Raw genomic sequence first — 23376 nt, 5'->3', positions numbered from 1 at the left:
TTGTGCCTCCTGCCAGGTGACCGGACCGCTGCAAGAGGCGCACTGCGAGCACTGCAGTAACACTCTGGGCTGGCCTGCCTAGCACAGGAATTTGGCATGGCTGTCTGCACTGCTCCCATTAGAGGGGATTACGGCTGTCAGCGCACAAAAGAGGGAAAAGAAAAGTCCGGCGGGGGTCCGCATGAGCTTGGTGGTAGCGCTATCAGCCGCACGCCTCTGTAAGGCAGAATATTCTGTTAGGGTTTATCCACGTGAAAGATAGATAGTATCTGTGGTGTAGTAGCAGGGCTCATTCCTGCCGCTTTCCCTCCGTAGAGCTGACGTAGACATAGCGTCGTCATAGTTCAGGCAAAGGTATAGAGGCAGGGGCAGTGCACGCGTGTGTAACACGGATGGCTGGAGGAATGGTGCAATTTTGGTAGGTGTAAGGTGAACAATGAAGTCGCGTTTTGGAGTGCACAGCCCTGTCTGTGCCAGCAGTGCAGGAAGGGTGAGCACGGAGGGGCGGCTCACGCCGCGGCGTGGCTGCATGCATCGATAGCGTTACGGACTGCCCCAGAGCAGAAGCCGTTGAAGGGCGTGCAGACACAATGGTGGAGCTTGGCGGCATTTCAGCACGCAGGTGCTCATCGCAGGGAGGTGGCAGGCTGGGGGCCACATGTGCAGGCAGGCGAGGTTTGCCAGCCAAACAAGACACCCTTGGCACGCGGCAGAGGCCAAGGGGTGGCCTTGTGGAATATCCATGTGCACGGGGGTACTTCTGGTGTGGCGGGGCACACGCATTGATAGCAGGAACGCCAACACACAAGGTGTGTTTCTGTCTATGGACCGCACAAGGTGATGGTGCCTGGTGGAGGGCAGCAGGTACAGAGGGGCAGGGACAGGGGCAGGGACTGGGGCAGGGACAGCTTTATAGGCACCAGCGCTCACGACAGCACCATGCCGTGCGTTACAGGCCCATATACATGGCGGGGAAGCGACAGAAGTCACCGCAGCACCCGCATGGCTGATGGTTGCTGGGGTCCATGCCACCAAAGGGGCCCGCAGCTCGTGGCTGCAGGTGCAGGACGGCGAGCACACCCGCTGCGACGGGCACGGCGGGCCCGATCCCGGGGCACACACACAGGAAGGGGCGATGACCCCTAGGGCAGACCCCACTCGGGGAGGCTCCAGCGGGCAGGACGCTCAGTCCCACCGCACGGGGCCTGTGTCCCGGTGCTCCCGGTGCTCCCGGGACCTGTGGGGTGGCACGGAGGGCCCGGGGCCCGGCGGCAGGTGGGCTGTGGGTGCGGCGGAGCCCCGCGGGCTGGCACGGAGGGCGGCTGGGAGTATTATGGGCTGTCTGTCTGGCTGGCTGGACGGTGGCTCCCGGCGACTATTATGGGATGCCTGCCCGCGCAGGGGGGGTGGTGGTGGCGGTGGCGGTGACTATTATGGGATGTGCGCCTGGGGTATGACTATTATGGGATGTTCCGGGGGTTACTACAGCTTGCTGTCCATCCCCCCCCTACCCCCAGCAGGAGGGCCGTGACTATTATGGGATGGCGGGCGAGGGGCCGCGCCGCGGGGGGCGCCTGCCCCGGCGCGGGGTCCCGGTCGCGGGGGGGTGGTGGTGTGGTGTGTATTATGGGATGTCGGAGCGAAGGGGTGAGAGGGTGGGGAGTATTATGGGATGTTGCTCGGCTGGGGGGGGGAGTGGGGGTATATTATGGGATATTTCCAGCCGGGGAGGGGGGGATTATTATGGGATGCCGGGCCGGGCAGTGAGTGGGAAGTTCTGAGGGGAGGACGAATATTATGGGATGTCTCGGTTGGGGGGGGGGTTGCCGGGGAGATGGAGGCGGAGCCTGTTGCCGGGGTCCCGGGGCATATTATGGGATGGAGGCGGGAGGGGGGCGGGGCCTGGCCGGGTTTTTTCCCCTTTAAGAGGCGGTGCCGGGGCCGGAGCCATTTTCCCTTCAGCAGCAGCAGCAGCGGCGGCAGAGCGGAGCAGAGCTGGGGGTCTGGAGCCGGGTGAGGAGCCGGGAGGGGATGAGGGCGGGCAGAGTCTCCCACCACCTCCCGGGGCCTCCCCCACGCGGGCCGGCGCCCCCTCTCCGCTGGTTCTCGTCCGCGGCTACCCCCGGGGCCGCGCTGTCCCCTCACGGGCGGCCGCAGGACGCGCCCCCCTTCCCCCTCCCGGCGCAGCACTGGGTTGGGGGGGGGCGGCCTCCCCGCCGGGCCCTGCCGCTTGCAGCTCGGCCTCCGCCCCGGCGGCCGTCCCCGGGGAGAGGCGGCCCCTCGCTGCCTGCGAGCCGGACTTCCCCGGCCCCGCCCCGCCCCGCGCCCCCGCCCGGGAGACCGTGCCCCCCTCCCCCCCCCCGCCACCCCCGCCCTGCGCCGCGCAGCCCCGCTCCGGGCGGGGGCGCGGGAGCGGCGGGCAGCGGAGCGGGGCTGCGGGCGCCGCCGAGACGACGGCGACGACGACACCTTTTGTGCGGGGTCCCGGGGGTTAGAAATGACCTAGGGCTGTCGTTCCGGGCTGCAGGAGCTGGGAGGGTGTTCCTCTAGGACAGCTGCTCTGGCTCCCTCGCAGGGGATGAGGTGCTGACTCAGTTTAACGTCTAGTGCCTTCAAAGCCTGCCTCGTCGCGACTCCGATCTGATACCTGCTGCCGGTGTTTCTGTTATCCGTAGGCTCCAAACGCAGTGAAGTTGCTAGCTAAGCTTTCTCGCAAGGATCCTCTTGGTAGCACTATTGCTTGGAAAACCAGAGTTCATACCTGCTATAACTTTCTCTTTTTCTTTTCAATGAAGTACTGGCTTGACTGGCAAGAAGACAACACCTTCTATAAGCCCGGGCCTCCCCCAGTCTGGAGGACATGGCATCGGGCATTGGATCTCCGTCACCGTGCTCCGGGGGCAGCGATGATGATGAGATGGAGATTCTGTTGAACAACGCTATCCCCAGCACCAAGGTATCGAGGGCCTGCAGGGCCCGTGTGTGAAGTGGGGTAATGCTCCTCTCACGATGGGTATGTGAAACGCGTGATCTGCGGGGCGGGGGGGTATCATTTTTGACTCGGAGTCAGGCATGCGGTTTTGATTTGGATATCAGAATCCTGGGGTTACTTCAAATCGCGGGGCTCGTGGCTTCACGTCAGGTGGAGCTGACTTTGTTCCGAGACATTGCGGGTTGTCGGGGGCGCATGCTTTGAGGAGGTGTGAGGGGTGGAGGCAGCGTGTCCAATTCTGACAGGCTATGAAAATGCCTGCAAGTTTCATCTCTCATGAGTGGGGAGGGGAATGGGGGGCACTATGTGAAAGGGCAGAATGTCTGGCTTTTTCATCAGGGATCTCAGACCTGCTGACGTCCAGAGCCAACTGCCCTGGGCTGTTGCATGACCCACTTTTTCTTCACCACACCCAATTATTGAGGCTTCTTGTGGTTCTTGCTTTGTGCTGTCTGCTCACCTTTGCTTTTCTTGTAGTCTTTGTACCTTGCCTTTTCCCTCTTGCTTGCATCCTCATCAACATCAGACTGGAGTTAGAGCCCTGGGTACTCTTCTGTTTCTGGTGGTATTGCTGCATGTCTATGGAGCAAGTCCATAAACATCTGGATTCTCTGCTTCCTTGTAAAATGGAACGTGTATCCTAATGTGCTGGACTGTAAGACAAGTTTGGCTTTTCTTACCAGGTCGTGCTGTAGTGTTGTAGTATCATATGAGAAAACGTTGCATCTGGAAAGGGAAAGTGATGTTAAGGGCTTCTTGGCTTTTTTGTTTGCCTGGCTTTTTCTCTTGGGGTTTGACTCTAGGTGCCTTCTGGTCCTGCTAAAATCTTAGGTAGGGGGTAGATTGTCCGTAAGCCTTGTAAGGAAAATCTTGGTGAAGAAAAACTTAAAATCATTGCAAACTTAAGAGCTTTAAGAGATGCATTGGAAGGGATGGGACACTAGAGGCTCTAAATCGGAACTAGCAGGAGAGGAAGATGTGGAATCTCTGAAGGAACTGGTGTTGCAGGACCGTGCGAGTGAAGAGATACTAATTGGCTGAAGGTGTGTCAGGGATGCAGGGACCCCAAATTTTGAGAGCTCTACCTGCATCACCTCATCCCACCGCTGCAGCTCTCTCGACCTGTGGCTTCCTCCATCCTGCCCAGCTCCTGTGGTCAGGAGGCCATTTTCCCTTGGAGGGAGAAGGAGTGACTCTGGCTGTGTGCGATGGGCGGGGCAGCAGGGGAGGGCGAATGGCTGGGCTGCTCCCGCAGACTGCCACAAAGGAGCAGCAGGCTGCCCCTGCCCCGGGGGCCTCGGGGAGCCAGGCCGCTGCGGGGAGCCGGGCCATGGGATGGGAGCTTGCACCGCCCTGCCCATGGGGTGAGCTTGCTAGCTGCTGGCATAGAGGGAAGGGCTGGGGGGAGAAAGTTGTGCCAAATCCAAATCAGAACCGAGTTGCTGAGTAGCAACTTACCTACGGAGGAGGCCAAGTAGTGGCATACTGGACTGTACTTTGCATGCTGCTGTAGGATGCTCTGCCCAGGTAAAGAGGTTAAGTAACTTATCTTCTGGAGACCTGAGGACTGAAACAGTATCCTATTCATGTTCTCCAATATATTCACTATTTCACCTCCTTTAGTTGTGGCCATCTACTCTCTGCCCTTTCCTCTTATTTGGTTAGGGCAAACTTCTGGTCCTTGAGATCTGAGTGCAACTCTGCTTGGAGAAGGAATACTGTGGAAATAGGCCTTGTTGAAGGGAGGGAGGAAAATGTGTTACTTACCATATGATTAAGTAGTATATGTTATAAACAGTACAGGGTAAGAGGTTGTAAATGCTTCTATGTTTGTAAGTATGTAGCAACTAGACAAATCAAGTGAAGCCTGTGAGAAGAGGGCTATGGTGTAGTGCACAGATGGAAGTTGAAATTATACGTCACTTCTTCTCCTCCAGAGCCTGAAGAAGAGCCGGAAGAAGAGCTTCTGTCTGAGGCTGAAACACCCAAAATCAAGAAGAAGAAGAAGCCCAAGAAACTAAAGGAACCCAAAGTGCCCAAGCTCAGCAAGCGTCAGAAGAAGGAGGTGAGGAAAAGGATGTCTTGGATGATGCTCTATGGATATGTGGCATGAGGGGACTGGCTTTGTTGTTGACCTACAGCAGCAATCCGTTGTATGAATCCTCTAGAGCTTGGGGAGAATGTGGCATTTAGTGCTTATCCAGGGTATTTTCTCACAGCTGCCTGATCTTCTCTCTCCCTCCCTCCCCAGCTGGGGGACAGCTCTGGTGAGGGCAATGAGTTTGTGGAGGAAGAAGAAGAGGTTCTGCGCTCGGACAGTGAAGGCAGTGACTATACACCTGGGAAGAAGAAAAAGAAGAAATTAGGGCCTAAGAAGGAAAAGAAAACAAAGCTAAGCGCAAGGAGGAAGAAGAAGAAGAGGAAGAAGATGATGACTCCAAGGTGAGAGGATACCCTGCTGATAGACTGCTTGTTCCTTGCTTCCGTGTATCCGATTTTGGGGATTAGTGCTGTTTGTGACCGTGCATGAAGTGGGGATGGTTCCGTTTCTTCCTCTCCTAAACTTGACTGACCTGAATGCTTTCCCATCTTGCATGCCTTCCTTTCTCCTACCTTAAACACACCTAGAAGTATATTGAATTGGCAGACTTTTCCCACTTCTGATGTTCTAGTGAGGCAGTGTCCTATGGCAGTGACAAGTGAAGGGGGGGGCTGGAGGTGGAAATCCCCCAGTCTTGACCCACTGGGTCATCTGTAGATGAAAGGTATATGATAATGTAGATTTATAGAAGCTCTTTTGTAGAGCATGTGCTTTTGCTCAGAGTTGTTGTGATTCTCTTTGCACAGGAGCCAAAGTCATCTGCTCAGCTCTTAGAGGATTGGGGCATGGAGGATATTGACCATATCTTCACAGAAGAGGATTACCGCACTCTCACCAACTATAAAGCTTTCAGCCAGTTTGTCAGGTGATCTGCAAGCCTGTAGCACTTGGAAGGGCTGCTGAAGCAAAAAAAAAAAAAAAAAGACAAGGACTGACTAGGTTTCATGGTTTTGGAACCTCAAGACACGTTAGAGACACTAGCATCCTACCTAGAGCGAAAACTGAAGCAACACTAAAATAATTGGTTCACATCTTTTGTTTTTGGTGATTGAAAATGATGCGAGTCCTTACTCCTAGTCCACTTTTTTCCCCCTAATGTGCTAAATTCCATTTTGATCTCCAAATCCTGGAGCGTTTACCTCCACGCTGTGTGAAGGATGGGAGTGGAGAGATTCATTGCCTGTTGAGATCAGAGATTAGAAAGGAATGTAGTTTGGGAGAGAAGTGCTGCGGGGGGGGGGGGGGGGGCGTAATGGGAGGAGAAGGAATCATCTAGACTTCAGGCTGGTTCAGTAACCCTTCCTTCCTTAACTGTATGCAGGCCACTTATTGCAGCCAAGAACCCTAAAATAGCCGTGTCGAAGATGATGATGGTACTGGGAGCCAAATGGAGGGAGTTTAGCACAAACAACCCCTTCAAGGGAAGTTCAGGTGCATCTGTGGCGGCTGCTGCAGCTGCAGCTGTTGCAGTAGTGGAGAGTATGGTGACAAACGTGGATGCTGTGCTGCCGCAGCCCCCTGTAGAAGTGCCGCTCAGGAAAGCCAAGACAAAGGAGGGCAAAGGTGAGATGAAAAATCTGACAAGGGTGGTAGAGAGTGGTGTCAAGGCAGTAATCCTTTTGACTCACAGGCTCCTCTGTTCGCAGGACCCAATGCCCGTCGGAAGCCAAAGGCCAGTCCTCGTATTCCTGATATCAAAAAACCTAAAACAAAGAAAGTGGCACCTTTGAAAATCAAACTGGGAGGATTTGGCTCCAAGCGTAAGAGATCATCAGTAAGTGACCCTCCTTCAGTGATATTCTGAGGAGAAGCTATGACATGCTAGAGATGCTGGGATCTGGGTCTGATTGCTGTCCCCAGCGTGCATGCCTGAGCAGCACATCTTTCTTCTTCCCTACCTCAGAGCGAAGACGATGATCTGGATGTGGAGTCAGACTTTGATGATGCCAGCATCAACAGCTACTCTGTTTCAGATGGATCTACCAGCCGTAGTAGTCGCAGTCGCAAAAAACTCAAAGCTGGGAAAAAGAAAAAGAAAGGTATTGCTGCTTGCTGTCAGTTGGAAACAGAATTGCAGCTAAGTGTATAGAGAGATGAGAGGAATGTCTGTGCAGCATTTGGGTCCTTATCAGCGTACTTGAGGGAGGAGAATTCTTCATGGAGGAAGGACCTGATATTACTTCCAGTAAGGAAAATGTGCCCAGGAATTTTTTTCTCTTTGGTGGAGGAACAGATACAGTGCTGAGTTTTCCTGGCCTAAGCTATACCTTTAATTTCATGGGTGGAAGGAGTCCCAAAGGGCTTTGTTTCACTTCTGTTTCAGTTTTTGCCCCCTGCCCTGTTTATTACAAGGATAGAGAGATACAGAATCCAAAACTCACTCTGCAACTGTATAGTCTGTTGGTGCTGAGGGAGCACCAGCCCTTGCTGCAAGAGGCTTGTATCTGCTGTGCCTTGTACTATTCTAACTTCCCACATCCTCTGCAGGTGAGGAGGACTCCACAGTGGCTGTGGATGGCTATGAGACTGATCACCAGGACTACTGTGAGGTGTGCCAGCAGGGAGGAGAAATCATACTGTGTGATACCTGCCCTCGTGCCTACCACATGGTTTGCCTCGACCCAGACATGGAGAAAGCCCCAGAGGGCAAATGGAGCTGCCCGCACTGTGTGAGTACTGGATTTCCCTGAATTTGTCAAGGGGGAGGGTCAGTTGACTTGATACTGTTCAGTGCTAATGAAGATAATCATGAATGCGTCGATCTGATTTTTCTGATTTCCTACTCCTGTAGGAAAAAGAGGGCATTCAGTGGGAAGCAAAGGAGGATAACTCTGAAGGTGAGGAGATCCTGGAAGATGTTGTGGGGGATGCTGAGGAAGAAGATGACCACCATATGGAGTTCTGTAGAGTCTGCAAGGATGGAGGAGAGCTGCTATGCTGTGATGCCTGTCCTTCATCCTATCACATCCACTGTCTGAATCCCCCATTGCCAGAGATTCCCAATGGGGAGTGGCTGTGTCCTCGCTGCACTGTAAGTTTCTGCTATGCCACTCCCCTGTTGCTAAAAGAGCAGATGGATCTGTTCCCTTTCGAACATCACATTTTCCTGGAAATGCTAGGTCCTCAGAGAAGGCTATTGCATTTTTGTCATAGTTTGCTGAGGTCTGGATCTCTATGGTTGGATGTAGCTTGGCTGTTTTTACTCCAGAGAGCAGGAAGTACAGGATTACAGCAATTGAGTTTCATGAGGTTTGCCCATGTGTGAAGTAGTTGGGCAGTCTTGGGTCCAGGATGCCAAAGCTGTTTTCTTGGGCCCTGTGTATATGTAAAAGCAGCAATATGAGTGCAAGCAAATTCAGCACTTAAATATTTTAAGCTGGTGCTGAGCCAAACAGATTTTGTACTGCAGGCTCTGTAATTCCAAGCCCTTTCTTAGTAGATGGTCAGAAGTTTCACACTGTTGCAAGATGTTACTGAAATGAAGTATTATAAATGGCATTAGATGCTCTCAGTAAGTGATGAGGACTTCTAAGATAATGAACAAAATAGAATCTGCTTCAGGGTATATCCCTATATTGGGCTGATAGTTCCACAGAAAAACACTTCCTGCACATTGGAGTTCTGGTTGGATGGACTGACATTAAGCCCAGCAATTTGTGTATTTCATGTGGAACTTCTGATTTTTTTGTGCCCTGGGGAGACAACTAAATTAAGATACTGAATTGGATTCCCCAGTCTTGGTTGGGAGGGGAGGGAAGACAAACTAGAGAAAGCTCAGGGAAATGCTGGAAATAAGAGGATGAAAGCTTCCAAGCCCAAAGAGCAAACTCCACCTGTGTAGTAAGCTATAACTAAGGAAGAGAACTGTGACTCTTTGAACACACTCTACTCCTCAGCACTTGTGGTTAGAATACTTGCAGTCTGATATAACAATCTGTCTAACTTTTTAGTGCCCTGCTTTGAAAGGAAGGTGCAGAAGATCTTGATCTGGAAATGGGGTCAGCCCCCAGTTGGTCCCCCACCACCACGTCCACCTGATGCAGACCCTAATGCTCCTCCTCCTAAGCCTCTGGAGGGTCGGCCTGAAAGGCAGTTCTTTGTCAAATGGCAGGGCATGTCCTACTGGCACTGCTCTTGGGTGTCAGAGTTGCAGGTGAGTTTAAGACTCTTCGCTATCCACCCTTATGATATGGTTATTTCTGTGGGTAGTTGAGGGGGAGAGATACTTACGATCTTTAACTCTTTGTCCTGACTCCAGCTGGAGCTGCACTGTCAAGTCATGTTTAGGAATTACCAACGCAAGAATGATATGGATGAGCCACCCTCAGGGGACTTCGGAGGTGAAGAGGAGAAAAGTCGAAAGAGAAAGAACAAGGACCCCAAATATGCTGAAATGGAGGAGCGCTTCTACCGCTATGGGATCAAGCCCGGAGTGGATGATGATCCACAGAATCCTTAATCATAGGTAGGGAAGGAAGCCAAGACAAATTATTCTCATTTAAATACCTATCCCTGTGGAAGAGCAGGAGGATTTTAACAAATGCCTTAGTAGGGTTAAGGGAGAGCTGATGAGCTAAGCTGCATTGTGAATGAGGGGGAAAAAATGGGAGTTCTTTTGTTTATATGACAAACATTGTTCTTGTGTTTTTGTTGCTTCGTTAAGGATCCTTTTCTTCTCTCCCACTTGAGTGGATTGAGTGAATGCTGTCTTTTCACTGTGCTTAAGACTTACTGGTTTCTCCCTCAGTGTGGATAAGAAGGGGAATGTCCACTATTTGATTAAATGGAGAGACCTGCCCTATGACCAGGCATCATGGGAAGCGAGGATGTGGATATCCAAGATTATGACCTTTACAAGCAAGCCTACTGGAATCACAGGTAGGAGAAAATACCTAGAGGTCACGTTCCTCTATCTCAACAGAAAGTATTTGAGTATGTCATTACCTAGCACTGGCTGCATATATGGAGATAGCAAGAAACATCTTTGTGTTGCTGTCTCCTTATTCCTTTGGGCAGGAACCTTACACCTCTCCATCAGTTCATGAAGGTTCCAACTTTGTTCTCTTGATCATATTTGAGTTACCCGATTGCCCCCCTGTTCTTTGCAATAGTTTTCCCTTGGACTATTACAAAAGCCATTAAACTTGCATATTCTTGGGACTGTCTCTGCATAGGGAGCTGATGAGGGGTGAAGAGGGAAGGCCTGGTAAGAAGCTAAAGAAAGTGAAGATGCGGAAACTGGAAAGGCCCCCTGAAACTCCCACGGTAGATGTAAGTTACTGTTTACTGCTTTGGTGCCATCTGATGGAGCTGGTTATTTTGAGTGGGGGCCGGGGCTTGGTAAATGGGAAACCAAACGGTAACAAACACAAGGCTTATAATTCCTTCCAGGCCTAAAAAGTAAATGGGTTCATACAACCTTCAGACAAAGGCCTAGCTTTTGTAAACTGGAAACAGACTGGCTGGCTATTGGTAGAAAGAGCTTATAAAAAAAAAAAAAGATGGGGTGGGTTGATGGACACCTTCTGGCTTTTTAGGGATTTAGTACTGGGCTTAATCTGGTGGTTTTCAATGGAGTCTCGTCTACACTAGGGAATATGTATTGACTAGGAAAGAACTCTTGGTAATTGTATTGCTAAGGTAAATCTCAACTCTTCCTTCTTTCTGCTGTAGCCAACAGTGAAATATGACCGGCAACCTGAGTACCTTGATGTAACAGGGGGTACCTTGCATCCATACCAACTGAAGGACTGAACTGGCTGCGTTTCTCTTGGGCTCAGGGCACAGATACAATCTTGGCAGATGAAATGGGTCTGGGAAAGACTGTGCAGACAGCTGTGTTCCTATATTCCTTATACAAAGAGGTGAGAGGCAAAACATAGCTGTGAGAACACTAGCCAGGAAGATGCTGCTTGAGTGAGTGGATGCACTCATCTAATGCTCTTACTGATTCTGTTCATAGGGCCACTCAAAGGGACCCTTCTTGGTGAGTGCCCCACTCTCCACTATCATCAACTGGGAACGAGAATTTGAGATGTGGGCACCAGATATGTATGTAGTGACCTATGTTGGGGACAAAGACAGCCGGGCCATCATCCGTGAGAATGAGTTCACTTTTGAGGATAATGCCATACGTGGAGGCAAAAAAAGCATCCAGAATGAAGGTACAGAACTCTGCTGTATTGCAAGCCTGAGCTGGAAGAAGAGATGCGCTAGACTGGCTTTCAGCAGCCAAGATTCAGATATTCTGAAATCCCTGGGAACTGACTATACTTTTAGCTTTGCAGGGGAAATAACTACAAATTGATGACTATCGGGTATTTAGTTAGACTCCTTTTCTAGACTGTTTTAAGCACTTACCAGTCTGAACCATACAGCACTGAAGAAAAAGGGTGTTGACTAAAGCATACTGGCTATAGGCAAGTCTCTTTATTCTTCTGCTTAATCTGTGAAGTTGTATATCATACTTCCTACAGATCTAAGTCAATGTCAGAATTGCCAACCTGCATCAATTTGACTCCTCCTTAAGTCTGTATGAGGAACTGGCTGGTCGTAAAGCCACATCTAGACATCCGAGAAGTTGCGTTCTGTGCCCAGATAGGAAGGAAGATCCTGATGTAGGTGGCTGTTTTTTAATAGAATTTTAGTCTAGCTACCACCTTTTTTTACTAGGAAAAGTTTTCCCAGTGGCAGAGTTAAATAGGACTCCTTGGTTTCGGTTTCCCTTGAAATTTATCTGCACGAAGTACTAACAAATTTAAATTTTTCTAAGCTATTTATCTAAGTCTTAACTTCTTGATGAGCTACATATCACCAGATCTTTCCATAACATTCCTCTATTCACTGCTTATTTGTAAACTTGTTTCAAGACTTGGTACTGTACATAGGTAGTAAGTAACAAAGGGGTTGAGGAGACTTACTTGAGTAAAACAGTAATAGGGGATTGAAGAACTGGAATGCTTGGGTAGTATTTTGAATCTGTTGACAGGAAACTGCATGTGAAAAATGGTTTTGACATGCTGTTCAACCATGGCTTGTTGGAACAGCTTGGAGAGACCCTGCATCCCCTTTGGGCATCCCCTTTGTCTTGGGGCATTCCCTTATCTCATTATCATGTCCCTCTTTTTCCTTGCAGAAGGAAGCTGCTGTGAAGTTCCACGTGCTTCTCCACCTCCTATGAACTGATCACAATTGATATGGCCATACTGGGGTCTATTGACTGGGCCTGTCTCATTGTGGATGAAGCTCACCGACTGAGAACAATCAGTCTAAGGTACAGAAAAGCATAGATAATAAGGTTTATAGGCATGACACGTGTTGCAGAGATTGTTAAGAAGAATAGATTGCTGTTCCTAAGCAAGTAAGTTGTCTGCCAGCTCTTAGTCATATATTTGACAGCAAATTTGATGCATTATCTAAAGGCGGGGAGGGGTGGGGGGAACAACCTTCATTTTTGATTATAACTGGTAACAATTTCACTTGTCATGTGTCTCATTCATTAAAACAGTTTCCTCTCTGGTTGAGTAGGCAATTGGTGTATACTGGAAAACTTTAAAAAAAAAAAGGATGTTTAAAAAAAAAACAACAAACAAACACGCAAAACCTGGATGTGTTTTCTTAAAAACAGGCTTCTCTGGAAGCAGATCATATACCTGCAACAGCTCTATTCTGAAAGGGTTTACCATATTGAGTGTAAAACAAGCTTCATGAGTACAATTGTCCTGCTTCCAGAGTAGTCTTGGTCTCTGCATTCACAAGCTTTGTGGCAGAGCTAATTAGATGTTATAGAAATGGGAGAGGTGGCCAGGGGTGTCCAACAATGCCTGGGCAAATGCTGAAAGCCATACAGCTGCTTTCATACAAGGCTGCACCTTAACTAAGCTTGTTTTAATTCAGTTGAATTGACTGTACTTTCTTAATCCAGCCCCTCCCTAAGCCCTTGTGCTTAATTCTGGCATTGATTTGTCTGTCTTCAGCTGGATTCTAGGGCTTAGTACACTAAAAACAACTGTTACTGGAAATCTGGTTTTATAGGTTCTTGCAGACTGTAAGAGAAAGTTACTTTTGTTTAAAGAAAAAGCTTTAACTTTTCAGATCCAAGTGTGAGGTATCTTTCCAATATATCACAGCTGTGCTTGATATCCAGTTTCCAGATCATGTTTGATTGTAGGCCCTAAAACTGAATGTTGTTCTGTGCTTAGAATTGAAATTATCGGAAATGGTAATGAACACTTATTATTCGTACTCATGAACTGAAAGGGAAATATTAAGTCTCAAGGCTTCACTATGACTAAGTTGCAATTGGTTATCCACCAAGACCATTAAGTCTACCTTTTTCTAGGTAGGTTTCCTGTCCCTTAAGGACAGCTTTAGGTGTACGGATGCAGACAGATCAGCTTTTTGACAGGTGGTGAGTTTACCTACCAAAGGGTATCTTTTGCAGATATGAGTAACTTCCGTATTTGATTCCAAGAAAGGAATCCTTCTGGTATGATAACCAAAATGAGTGGTGGTATCTCTTTTGATTTTGTTTGCCACCTAGTACAAGCTACTCTCATACTATTTGATGCTGTATCATGTTAAGTTTAAAAAGAGGCAAACAAATGGCCAAGTTCATAAATTACTGCTTTGTCAGTTTGTGCTAGCGAACACTATATACTTGTGCTTTTCAGTTCAGTACCTTACCTGCTCACTAGTTCTGTCTGGAGTTACTTCATTGTTGTGAAAACCAGCACAAATTACTTTAAAGACACATTGGCAAACCCTTAGCTCTTTCTCCTCTGCTTGTTCAGAACTCTGGAATGCTGCCAGGATTGATATGAATAGGAAGACTGACTTAGTTATTTCTAGAAGTCTTGAGGCAGAGAAGTAAGAATGTAGAACACTAATTTAGAGGAAAAAGTACGTAGTATAGCAGTCTGGAAAAGATTGGTGGTCTGAAAGCTTGTAACTTAAAAAAGCAAGGGGAAACCTTCTAGTACCTGATGGCTTGTAGGACTTGCTGCAGTCATTTCTTATGCAGAAGAGTGATCCAAATAAGATCAGTCTGGTGGCCCTGACTGGAATGAGAGCTGCTTGGAGCTCTTATTCCAAACAGCTGTTATGATCGTAAATCAAATTCTAGCTTGTTGTTCTTTTTCTAGGACTTTTTTTTGTAGGACTGTGACTTAAGTCTTTGTGTCTCTCTCTCTTCCTTCCTGCTTTTCCAGTTCTTCCGTGTGCGTGAACGGTTATTCGCTCCAGCATAAGCTGCTGCTTACAGGAACTCCCCTGCAGAACAACCTGGAAGAACTGTTCCACCTGCTGAACTTCCTGACACCAGAGAGATTCCAGTATGTCTTGCAGTGCAAGTCCAGGCAAAGCCTGCTTGTCTTGAAACTCCTATCCCCTTTTTTTGCTCTTTTTCCTTTGTGGATTTTGCTGAATGTCTGTTTCTCTGCAGTAACTTGGAGGGCTTCTTAGAAGAGTTTGCGGGATATAGCTAAGGAAGATCAGATTAAGAAGCTGCATGACATGCTGGGCCCACATATGCTGAGGCGTCTCAAAGCTGACGTTTTCAAGAACATGCCATCTAAGACAGAACTTATTGTCAGAGTGGAGTTGAGCCCCATGCAGAAGTGAGTGTGGGGATGGGATGGAGGATTTGCTGTGGAACTACTGTTTGCTCTGTTCTGCAGTTCCAAAGAAGCTGCTGAAACAGCCTTAGCCTCACTGTAGAGCTTTCTGCACTGCAGATAGGAGGAAAACTTCCTGCTGCTGCTGTAGTTGAGGGGAGGAATAGTCCTGTGGCCTGATGTAAGGGTTAAAAGGATTGTAACTGCCACTGGCAGATCCTAGGTAGTTGCCAGGTAGTGCCAGGAGCTGTTACAGAAGTTAACAAAAGAGTATGTTAGTGCTCTCATGAGGGGTGCCTGGGGGGTGTGGTGTGTGTGTCTATATATATGTTTTTTTTCCCTTTTCAGGAATACTATAAATACATTTTGACAAGGAACTTTGAGGCACTGAATGCACGTGGTGGTGGTAACCAAGTTTCCTTGCTGAACGTTGTTATGGATCTGAAGAAGTGCTGCAAACCCCACCTACCTCTTTCCTGTGGCTGCTAGGGTATGTCCAGTTGCTGACTTACTCTTATATAAGCAAATTCCTGCTGGCTGTTACCAGGGGAGACCATGAGCTCCATGGCAAGTATGGAGGGATTCCCTTTTTATTCTTGTGCTTTTTTTTCCCCATCTTGTATATTTCTGCTTATGGAGACATCACATACTGGAAGGCCTATCCTTTTCCAGTATCTTTATTGACAAGTAGGAAACATCTTTTGATTCACTCAGGATGAGGGAGACAGAGTAGGGACTGAGTCAGAAAGAAGAAGGGATCTAGGAGTTAAATTGCAAAATAAGTAGCACAGGCTGGCACTGGATGTTTTGTATAAGTAATGCTATGCATTGTGGTTGTACTGAGTTAAATGACTAGACTGAGTCAGCATCTGAAGAACACAGCTAGGGACTAATATCAAGCAGAAGCAGTTTTCTTCTCTTACCCTTCACTTTTTTCTTTTAGAAGCTCCAAAGATGCCAAATGGCATGTTGATGGTAGTGCTCTTATTCGAGCATCTGGAAAGCTGTTGCTGCTCCAGAAGATGTTAAAGAATCTCAAGGAAGGAGGTCACAGGGTGCTCATATTCTCTCAGGTATGTGAGGGGAAAACCTTAAAGCTGAGAATTCTGTTCCTGAGGAAAGGAGCCTGTTGTTCTGGTATCCCCTTGTCCCTCACTTTTTTTGTGGTGATTTTTGATATGCAGATGACTAAAATGTTAGACCTTTTGGAAGACTTCCTAGAACATGAAGGATACAAATATGAGCGGATTGATGGAGGAATCACAGGCAACATGCGTCAAGAGGCTATTGATCGCTTCAATGGTAAGAATTCTCCTCTGTATTTTATGTACAAAATTAATTTCTTGTTTTGTATGTGCTTAGTGTTCAATATGGGATTGTTGATAGTGGCCCGAGTCTTCCATTGCTCTCCTGGAATCTTAAACTGGTAGTGATTCCCTGAGATGATAAAATCCTTGTTTGAGTATGTGCTCTCCCTTGATTACCTCTGTTCTCTTCTTTTTTTTCCAAGCTCCTGGTGCTCAGCAGTTCTGCTTTCCTGCTTTCAACTCGAGCTGTGGGTCTTGGTATTAACTTGGCCACAGCAGATACTGTGATTATTTATGACTCAGACTGGAACCCCACAATGATATCCAGGTGAGTTTGAATGAGACCACTCACTGTAGGGGGCCTTTGTGAGGAAGAAGGGAAGTGAAAGCATCAGAGGGAGTGAAGGAATTTGTGGTGACTTCCCTTCTAGAAACATGCAAAATTAGCGCAGTGAGGATGGTGGAGGTGTGGAAAGTGAACAAGTAGAGGATGCTTCCAGGGCATGTCTTAACCAATGTTAAGAGCAAACATGAAGGCAACTGGGAAACTTGTGGAGGTAGGTGGGGTGGAGCAGGCAACTGCTTGTGTGCTCTAGACTGTTCTGAGTGTCTCCCTCTTCCAGGCCTTCAGTCGTGCACATAGAATTGGACAGAACAAGAAAGTGATGATATACCGCTTTGGTGACAAGGGCCTCAGTGGAGGAGCGTATCACTCAGGTGGCCAAGAAGAAAATGATGCTAACTCATCTGGGTAGTGAGACCAGGATTGGGCTCCAAGACAGGCTCCATGTCAAAACAGGAACTTGATGACATTCTCAAATTTGGCACTGAAGAGCTCTTCAAGGATGAGGCAACTGAGGGTGGTGAGTGCCTGAAAGTAGAACTGAAGGAGGTGGGGAAGGACTGAATCCTTAGTTAGCTAGTAACTGTAGGCACAGTACTGATCAGAGCTTTACAAAGAGGTCTAGGGTGCCATATCCTCTCGTAGTCCCTTGAGATCCACTAGCAGATGTCTGTCTGTGCTTCTCCCTCAGGGGATAACAAAGAAGGCGAGGACAGCAGTGTTATCCACTACGATGACAAAGCAATTGAGCGCCTGTTGGATCGGAAACCAGGATGAAACAGAAGACACAGAACTTCAGGGCATGAATGAGTATCTCAGCTCCTTCAAAGTGGCCCAGTATGTAGTTCGTGAAGAGGAGATGGGGGTGAGTATGAGGGTGATATCAGCTAGGGTCTTCTGGTGAATTGTATAAGATCAGTTAAGTAAATCAAGCTCTGATGCTTTTAAGGGCAAGTAGGCATAAACCTACTCAGGCAGGTTGGGATATGTAACATAAGGCTCTTAATTGTACCTCTGTGTGGCAGGAGGAAGAAGAGGTTGAACGGGAGATCATAAAGCAGGAGGAATCAGTGGATCCCGATTACTGGGAGAAACTGCTCCGTCACCATTACGAGCAGCAACAGGAGGAATCTGGCCAGGAATCTGGGCAAGGGGCAAACGTATTCGCAAGCAAGTTAACTACAATGATGGCTCTCATGAGGATAGAGGTACAAAAATCCACAGGAACTTGGGGGAAATGGGTGTAAGTATATGTTACTGGGAGAGTAACGGAGTAGCGTCTCAGGCTCACGTGCTGTTTTTCTTTCAGACTGGCAGGATGACCAGTCAGATAATCAGTCAGACTATTCAGTTGCTTCTGAAGAAGGAGATGAGGACGTTGATGAGATGGTCTGAAGGTAAGTTCTGGTGAAGCCAGAGTTCTGGGTCACTTTCTCTGCATGTAGTAACAGCTGGGACTTTGGATGCTTGGTACACTTTATGGTGCCCTTCTGCAAGGGAAGTATTCACGCAACAATATGCTGTGCATTGTCTCTCCTCCTTAGCTGCATTTCTTCTCTCTTCAGCAGCTCGTCGCCTAGCCGCAAAGGCCTGAGAAATGATAAGGATAAGCCCCTGCCTCCTTTACTTGCCCGTGTAGGAGGGAACATTGAGGTAAGTAGCAGCAGGATAGGTCTTTAAATTCTAGCTGCTTCTATATGGCTGTTTCCATATCTATCTTTCCCTCGTTCTAGGTCTTGGTTTCAATGCCCGTCAGCGGAAAGCCTTCCTTAATGCTATCATGCGCTATGGAATGCCACCTCAGGATGCATTCATCACACTCAATGGCTTGTTCGGGACCTCCGGGGCAAGTCAGAGAAAGAATTCAAGTAAGTTCATTAGGCAGGGATGGCAACATTTAGCCCCTTTGAGGAAGAATAAAAAACGGCCCTCTTCTGGCCGTTTTGTAAAATATTAGTTTGTCCTTTGCGGGGCAATGAGGAGAGACTAGGACCTGGGGGAGACTAGGGTATTGCTCCTAGTTCTCTTCCTTGGACTCAATTCATCAGTCACCAAAATCAAATGCTTGCATAGCCAGGCAAGCACATAATAATACTTTCCAAGTTCTTTCCAGACTTACAATTGCTTCTGGCTTAACATTAAGTGAGTCTGTGTCCTCTGTGAATGTAACAGTTCTGTAAGGAACTCTCCTGAAGGGGGCCTGGAACCTCAGAAATTGTCATGGTGGTTTAGAATGCTTCCCATTATCTGGGAAGGGGTCTGCTGTGGAAGGGGTCTGATGTCTCCAGCTAACCTGTTCTGTGGCCTAAATTACTTGTCTTTTAACTGCTCTAGGGCCTATGTCTCACTGTTCATTAGGCGCCATTTGTGTGAACCTGGAGCTGATGGTGCAGAGACCTTTGCAGATGGGTCCCTCGGAAGGTCTTTCTCGACAGCATGTGCTTACTCGCATTGGGGTCATGTCACTTATACGCAAAAAGGTAGGTGCCTGAGAGCATGGTTAGCCTTTTCTCTCCATACAGCTTCTAGTTACTGGGGTGCTGAGCTAGTGAGTTCTCTCTTCTTTCCCCACCTATTTCTTTGTGTTGAGTGATCTGTCTCTTCTGGTTGAGGACAAGTTTTGTAATGACTCCTCCTGTGATATCTTTCTCTCCTTCTCTTGCAGGTGCAGGAATTTGAGCATGTGAATGGCCGCTGGAGTATGCCAGAATTGGCAGAGATAGAGGAGAACAAGAAACTTTCACAGCCAAGCTCCCCCTCTCCCAAAACTCCAACTCCTTCAACGCCAGGCGATACACAGCCAAATACACCTGCCCCTGTCCCTCCACCTGGTGAGAGCTTCCCCCTTGTGAATCCTGTGTCCTGACCTCATCCTGGCTCTTCCCCTCACCAGAGCTGTGGTGGTGGGGCTTGGGGGTGGACACAGATCAACTTACCTCTCGTGTTAGGAGGGCTGCCAAATATATTTGCAAACCCTTAAAGGCAAGAGAGGACACTAGCTTTCCTTGGGTGAACAGATATAAGTGAAAAGTCCTGTGTTTGTGGAATGTGGTTTCATCTTGAGTATTATTGGTCCCATTTGTTTGGGCATAATCTCCAGGAGTGAAGGAGATGTGTGCTTGGTTACAATGAAGGAAAGACCTTACTGATGGCTCTTCTCCTTCTCTTGTCTGCTGTGCTGCTGTGGGATGGGGAATATACAGAAGACGGAGTGAAGGTGGAAGAAGGAGCCAGTACCAAGGAGCAAGGAGAGTCAGCTGAACCAGAGAAAGAGCTTAGGCCTCTGCTACAGAAACAGAGGTCCCTATGGAGGTGGGTGTTGTGTTGTTTGTTTGCCTCATGCAATTGCAAATGTCTTTACTTTCTGCCCACACTTACAGTTCTTGGAACAATGCTTAAAGATAACTATTAGGTCCTCAGAGTTGGCCTAGCAGTTTTGTGCATCTTTACTTTGAAAACTGATTTGACTGTATTCTGTTTCCATGTGCTGCTTTGTCTCACTTCTCAATGATTTGTCCTCAGCAATGTGCCCAGCCTGTGGAGACACCACCACAGGAAGCAAAATCCCCAGCAAATCCCACAGAAGCAGAAGAGAAAAAAGTAGAGGAACCAGAGGTGAAGGAAAGACCAGATGAGCCAATGGAAGTTGAAAGCAAAGGTATCTCTAGAGAGGTTGTTTAATACCTTCAACATGCACCAAAACAAACAAAAAAATACAAATGTCTTCCTAAAGCTGCATCTTCTCTGCCCTAATATTTCACCCTACAGAAACAGACATAATCGGTGGGGGGCAATTCCAGGACTTTGAACAGGGAGTCAGGGAACAGTTTTAAGTTCACAGGTTCAGGAATAAAGCCTTGTACTTGCCAGCTACATATCATGTTCCCCTTTTCTCCTGCAGCTGATGTGGAGAAAGTGGAAGACAGAGCACCTATTGAGAATACTCCTGAACCTCCTATAATCACCTTGGATGAGAAAGGTGAGTCATGTTCCATCCTCTTCCTGAGTCCATCTTTTGCAAGGTTTCATTGTGGGTCCACTTGCCGTGTTTTCTGCTATGTTCTTTCTAATGACTTCCTGTGTGTACAGATGAGAAAAAGGAGGATGATAAGAGAGATGTGTGATGCTGCAGAATGGGGAGATGCTGAAAGAGTCAGTAGATGAAAGGCACAAGAAAGCAGTAAAGCAACGGTTCATGTTCAACATAGCTGATGGTGGCTTCACAGGTACCAGACATCTTTATATACCGGGAAGTATAAGGTACTAGTTTTTGTGAAATAACTTTCAATTATTTTTGTGTATTTTGCCTTTCCAGAATTACACTCCCTGTGGCAGAATGAAGAGCGGGCTGCAACTGTCACAAAGAAGACCTATGAGATATGGCATCGGCGTCATGACTACTGGCTCCTTGCTGGAATTATCAAGTATCCTTACCCTGATAGACCAGTTCTCTCCCCTTGTACATAAACTATTACTATGAAGGTGACCGTCTCAGGTCTGACTGCAGTACATTCAGTGAGTGTTTTTATCTTCTTTCACCAGAGTGAAAGTGATGGTGGGAGGAGGGTTTTCCTGTCAGCACAGTTAAGATTTAGTAAGACATAGGTTCATTCCTTTTCCTCGCTCCTGCTCCTCCCTTCTCTGCAACCCCTTTTCCCCCACCTCCTCTTGAGAACTGTATCTGCCTGAGCTGCATATTCCCTTGTTCTCACTGCCTTTGTTTGCCTGAGCTCATCCCATCTCAGTCATGGCTATGCCCGTTGGCAAGATATTCAGAATGATCCACGTTACGCCATCCTCAATGAGCCCTTCAAGGGTGAGATGAACAGGGGTAACTTCCTGGAAATAAAGAACAAGTTCTTGGCAAGGAGATTTAAGGTAAGGCGCTCTCTTCAGCATGACAAGTGCCTTTCAGCTGGATGGGCCTTTAAGAACAAGATGATTGCCTTGTTGAGCTTGATGTTTTTGATTTTTACTTTTTTCACTGAAGGAAAGATTTCTGTAGTGCCTTTTATTTAAAAAAAAAAAGTTTACCAAAACCATGTAGTAGTGTCATGATAGGAGTCCTTTTCTTTTGAAGTGGTGTTGAGGAACTTGGTTCAGTGCACTCTCCGCTTCCCCCTCCTCCCACTGTTTCTTCAACTGGCATATGCAGGAGGCTGAAGGTTCAAGCAACTGTTCCCACCACAAGTTCTGCCTGATGTGCTACAAACCATTCCATATACCTAAGCAGAATTTAGAGAAGTTGAATAACATTAGATTGGTGAAAGAGTAGCTTTTGGTTTGTCCAAACCGACTTGGGAGTGACTACCATTTAGCTCTGAAAGTTAAGACCAACACAGATTAGGCCATGTAATTCTGAATCTTGGAACCAAACATTAATTTGATATAGTCTGGCTGATCAGCTTTGCTGTAATAGTATTCAAATTAATTTCTTCCAAATGTCCCTGATATGCTTAACTGTTCTTTAGACACTTTCTGTAAGTAGCATAGGATACTTCTCACTCAAGTTCTAAGGAAAAGCTTTATCCCAAATGCTCCATGCAGAAAGAGTGAATGAGTAAGTACTTGGTCCTCAAAAAGCCTTTACAAATCTGAGCCATCTTAGCAGAGGAATAAGAATTTGAGTTTGTAGTAGTCTTCTTATTAGACTAGACATACATAGCCTGGTTTTCCTGTGTACCTGGCCTGGCTTAATGGAGCTCTTCATTGTTTCGTGGTGTTTTAGGCCTTGCTCCAAGATAAACAGAAGCTGGTGAAAGGGGACTCAGGTGCAGAATCTCACCTTATGAAGCAGTAGAGAACTAGATCAGGAGCAGACTGAGGGGTGGTGCAAATGGGCTGCTTTTCCACCAACTGCTGGAAGACTTCTCATTACTACCCTGTCTTGCAGCTCCTGGAGCAAGCACTGGTGATTGAGGAGCAGTTGCGACGAGCTGCCTATCTGAACATGTCAGAAGACCCATCTCACCCCTCAATGGCTCTGAACACACGATTTGCGGAGGTGGAATGTCTGGCTGAGAGCCACCAGCATCTATCCAAGGAGTCGATGGCTGGGAATAAACCAGCTATGCTGTGCTGCACAAAGGTGATTGTGTGTGCTAAGCAAGAGTGGAGATGTTTAGCATCGCTGCCCCCTCCTGTCTCTGTCCCGTGCAGTGCCTCTGCTTTCCTCCCTGAATGTGTCCGTTTATCTTCCAGTTCTGAAGCAGCTGGAGGAGCTTTTGAGTGACATGAAGGCAGATGTGACTCGTTTGCCAGCCACTATTGCCCGCATCCCACCTGTGGCTGTGCGCCTCCAGATGTCGGAGCGCAACATCCTCAGCAGATTGGCTAACCGCAGCAGTGAGCCCCCTCCACCGCCCCCTCCTCAACAAGTACGTACCCTTGCTCATCCCTAAGCAGGGCTGTCTAGGGGTGGAAACAGCCCTGGTTAGGGATGTGTTGATGGTATAATATGATAGTATTGATTCAGATAATGTTCTCTGGTCCTGCAGGTGGCCCAGCAACAGTGAGCCCCCAGCCCACTGCTGTTAATCTTTCGGCTGAGCTGAAGTGACCCTCCCTCCCCTACCCCTTCACACTCTACCCCTCTGCCTGACATTCCTGACTGGGTGCTGTTTCCCTCCATGGGAGCTGCTGTGCAGGTCTCCGGGAGGAGGAGAGACTCCTTCCGCTGCAGCCAGCCCGTTGGAGCAAGGAGTGTGCTGAGGAGAGAGGGGGACATATGATGGACTCTGTACATAGTGACTGGAGGCCACAGCGCCACGTCTGTTACACGGAGAGCCTGGCTACATTGCTCGCTGCCTTGGCCTGGGATTCCAGTTAATTTTTTTTGTTTTCTAATTTTATTTCGCGTTTGTTTACTGAGATGAGTGCACAGGTGAGACCAAGCAAAAAAAAAAAAGCCAGGACAGAGACAAAGCTACCTCCATCAAGATCCTTTTTAATACAGAAACTGACCGGACTTGTCCACTAATAACTATAATAAAAAAACACCAACAACAAAACAAAACAAA

General features: G+C 47.9%; 1 protein-coding gene and 1 non-coding gene across 2 annotated transcripts; both read left to right on the top strand.

Annotated features, from left to right (window-relative positions):
* The first annotated feature begins 1742 nt into the window (after positions 1-1742).
* Positions 1743-23372, top strand: CHD4 (chromodomain helicase DNA binding protein 4). Its single transcript, XM_040573190.1, is given in 61 exon segments — positions 1743-2013; positions 2796-2956; positions 4932-5057; positions 5244-5376; positions 5379-5434; positions 5840-5958; positions 6415-6656; positions 6740-6867; positions 6997-7132; positions 7581-7762; positions 7885-8124; positions 9044-9059; positions 9062-9246; positions 9352-9519; positions 9521-9558; positions 9841-9911; positions 9914-9971; positions 10268-10364; positions 10767-10833; positions 10836-10957; positions 11056-11235; positions 11237-11257; positions 12229-12261; positions 12263-12366; positions 14303-14425; positions 14536-14566; positions 14568-14714; positions 15056-15163; positions 15165-15201; positions 15654-15674; positions 15677-15780; positions 15892-16009; positions 16218-16240; positions 16242-16320; positions 16323-16342; positions 16638-16694; positions 16696-16764; positions 16766-16877; positions 17049-17122; positions 17124-17222; positions 17383-17505; positions 17508-17565; positions 17667-17754; positions 17923-18014; positions 18091-18173; positions 18176-18225; positions 18692-18766; positions 18768-18837; positions 19023-19188; positions 19561-19652; positions 19655-19678; positions 19880-20015; positions 20259-20336; positions 20447-20473; positions 20476-20583; positions 20673-20781; positions 21103-21235; positions 22251-22425; positions 22428-22445; positions 22559-22734; positions 22855-23372. Coding segments are annotated over 60 exon segments (5739 nt in total). The 5' UTR covers positions 1743-2013; positions 2796-2860; the 3' UTR covers positions 22873-23372.
* On the top strand, positions 19215-19354 carry LOC121064248. The gene has a single exon (XR_005816446.1).
* Positions 23373-23376: the final 4 nt, after the last annotated feature.

This window comes from Cygnus olor, chromosome 1 (genome assembly GCF_009769625.2).
Source record: "Cygnus olor isolate bCygOlo1 chromosome 1, bCygOlo1.pri.v2, whole genome shotgun sequence".
Classification (NCBI taxonomy): Eukaryota; Metazoa; Chordata; class Aves; order Anseriformes; family Anatidae; genus Cygnus; species Cygnus olor.
Note: the sequence above shows the minus strand (reverse complement) of the source record. Positions and strands in the feature narration are given on the sequence as shown.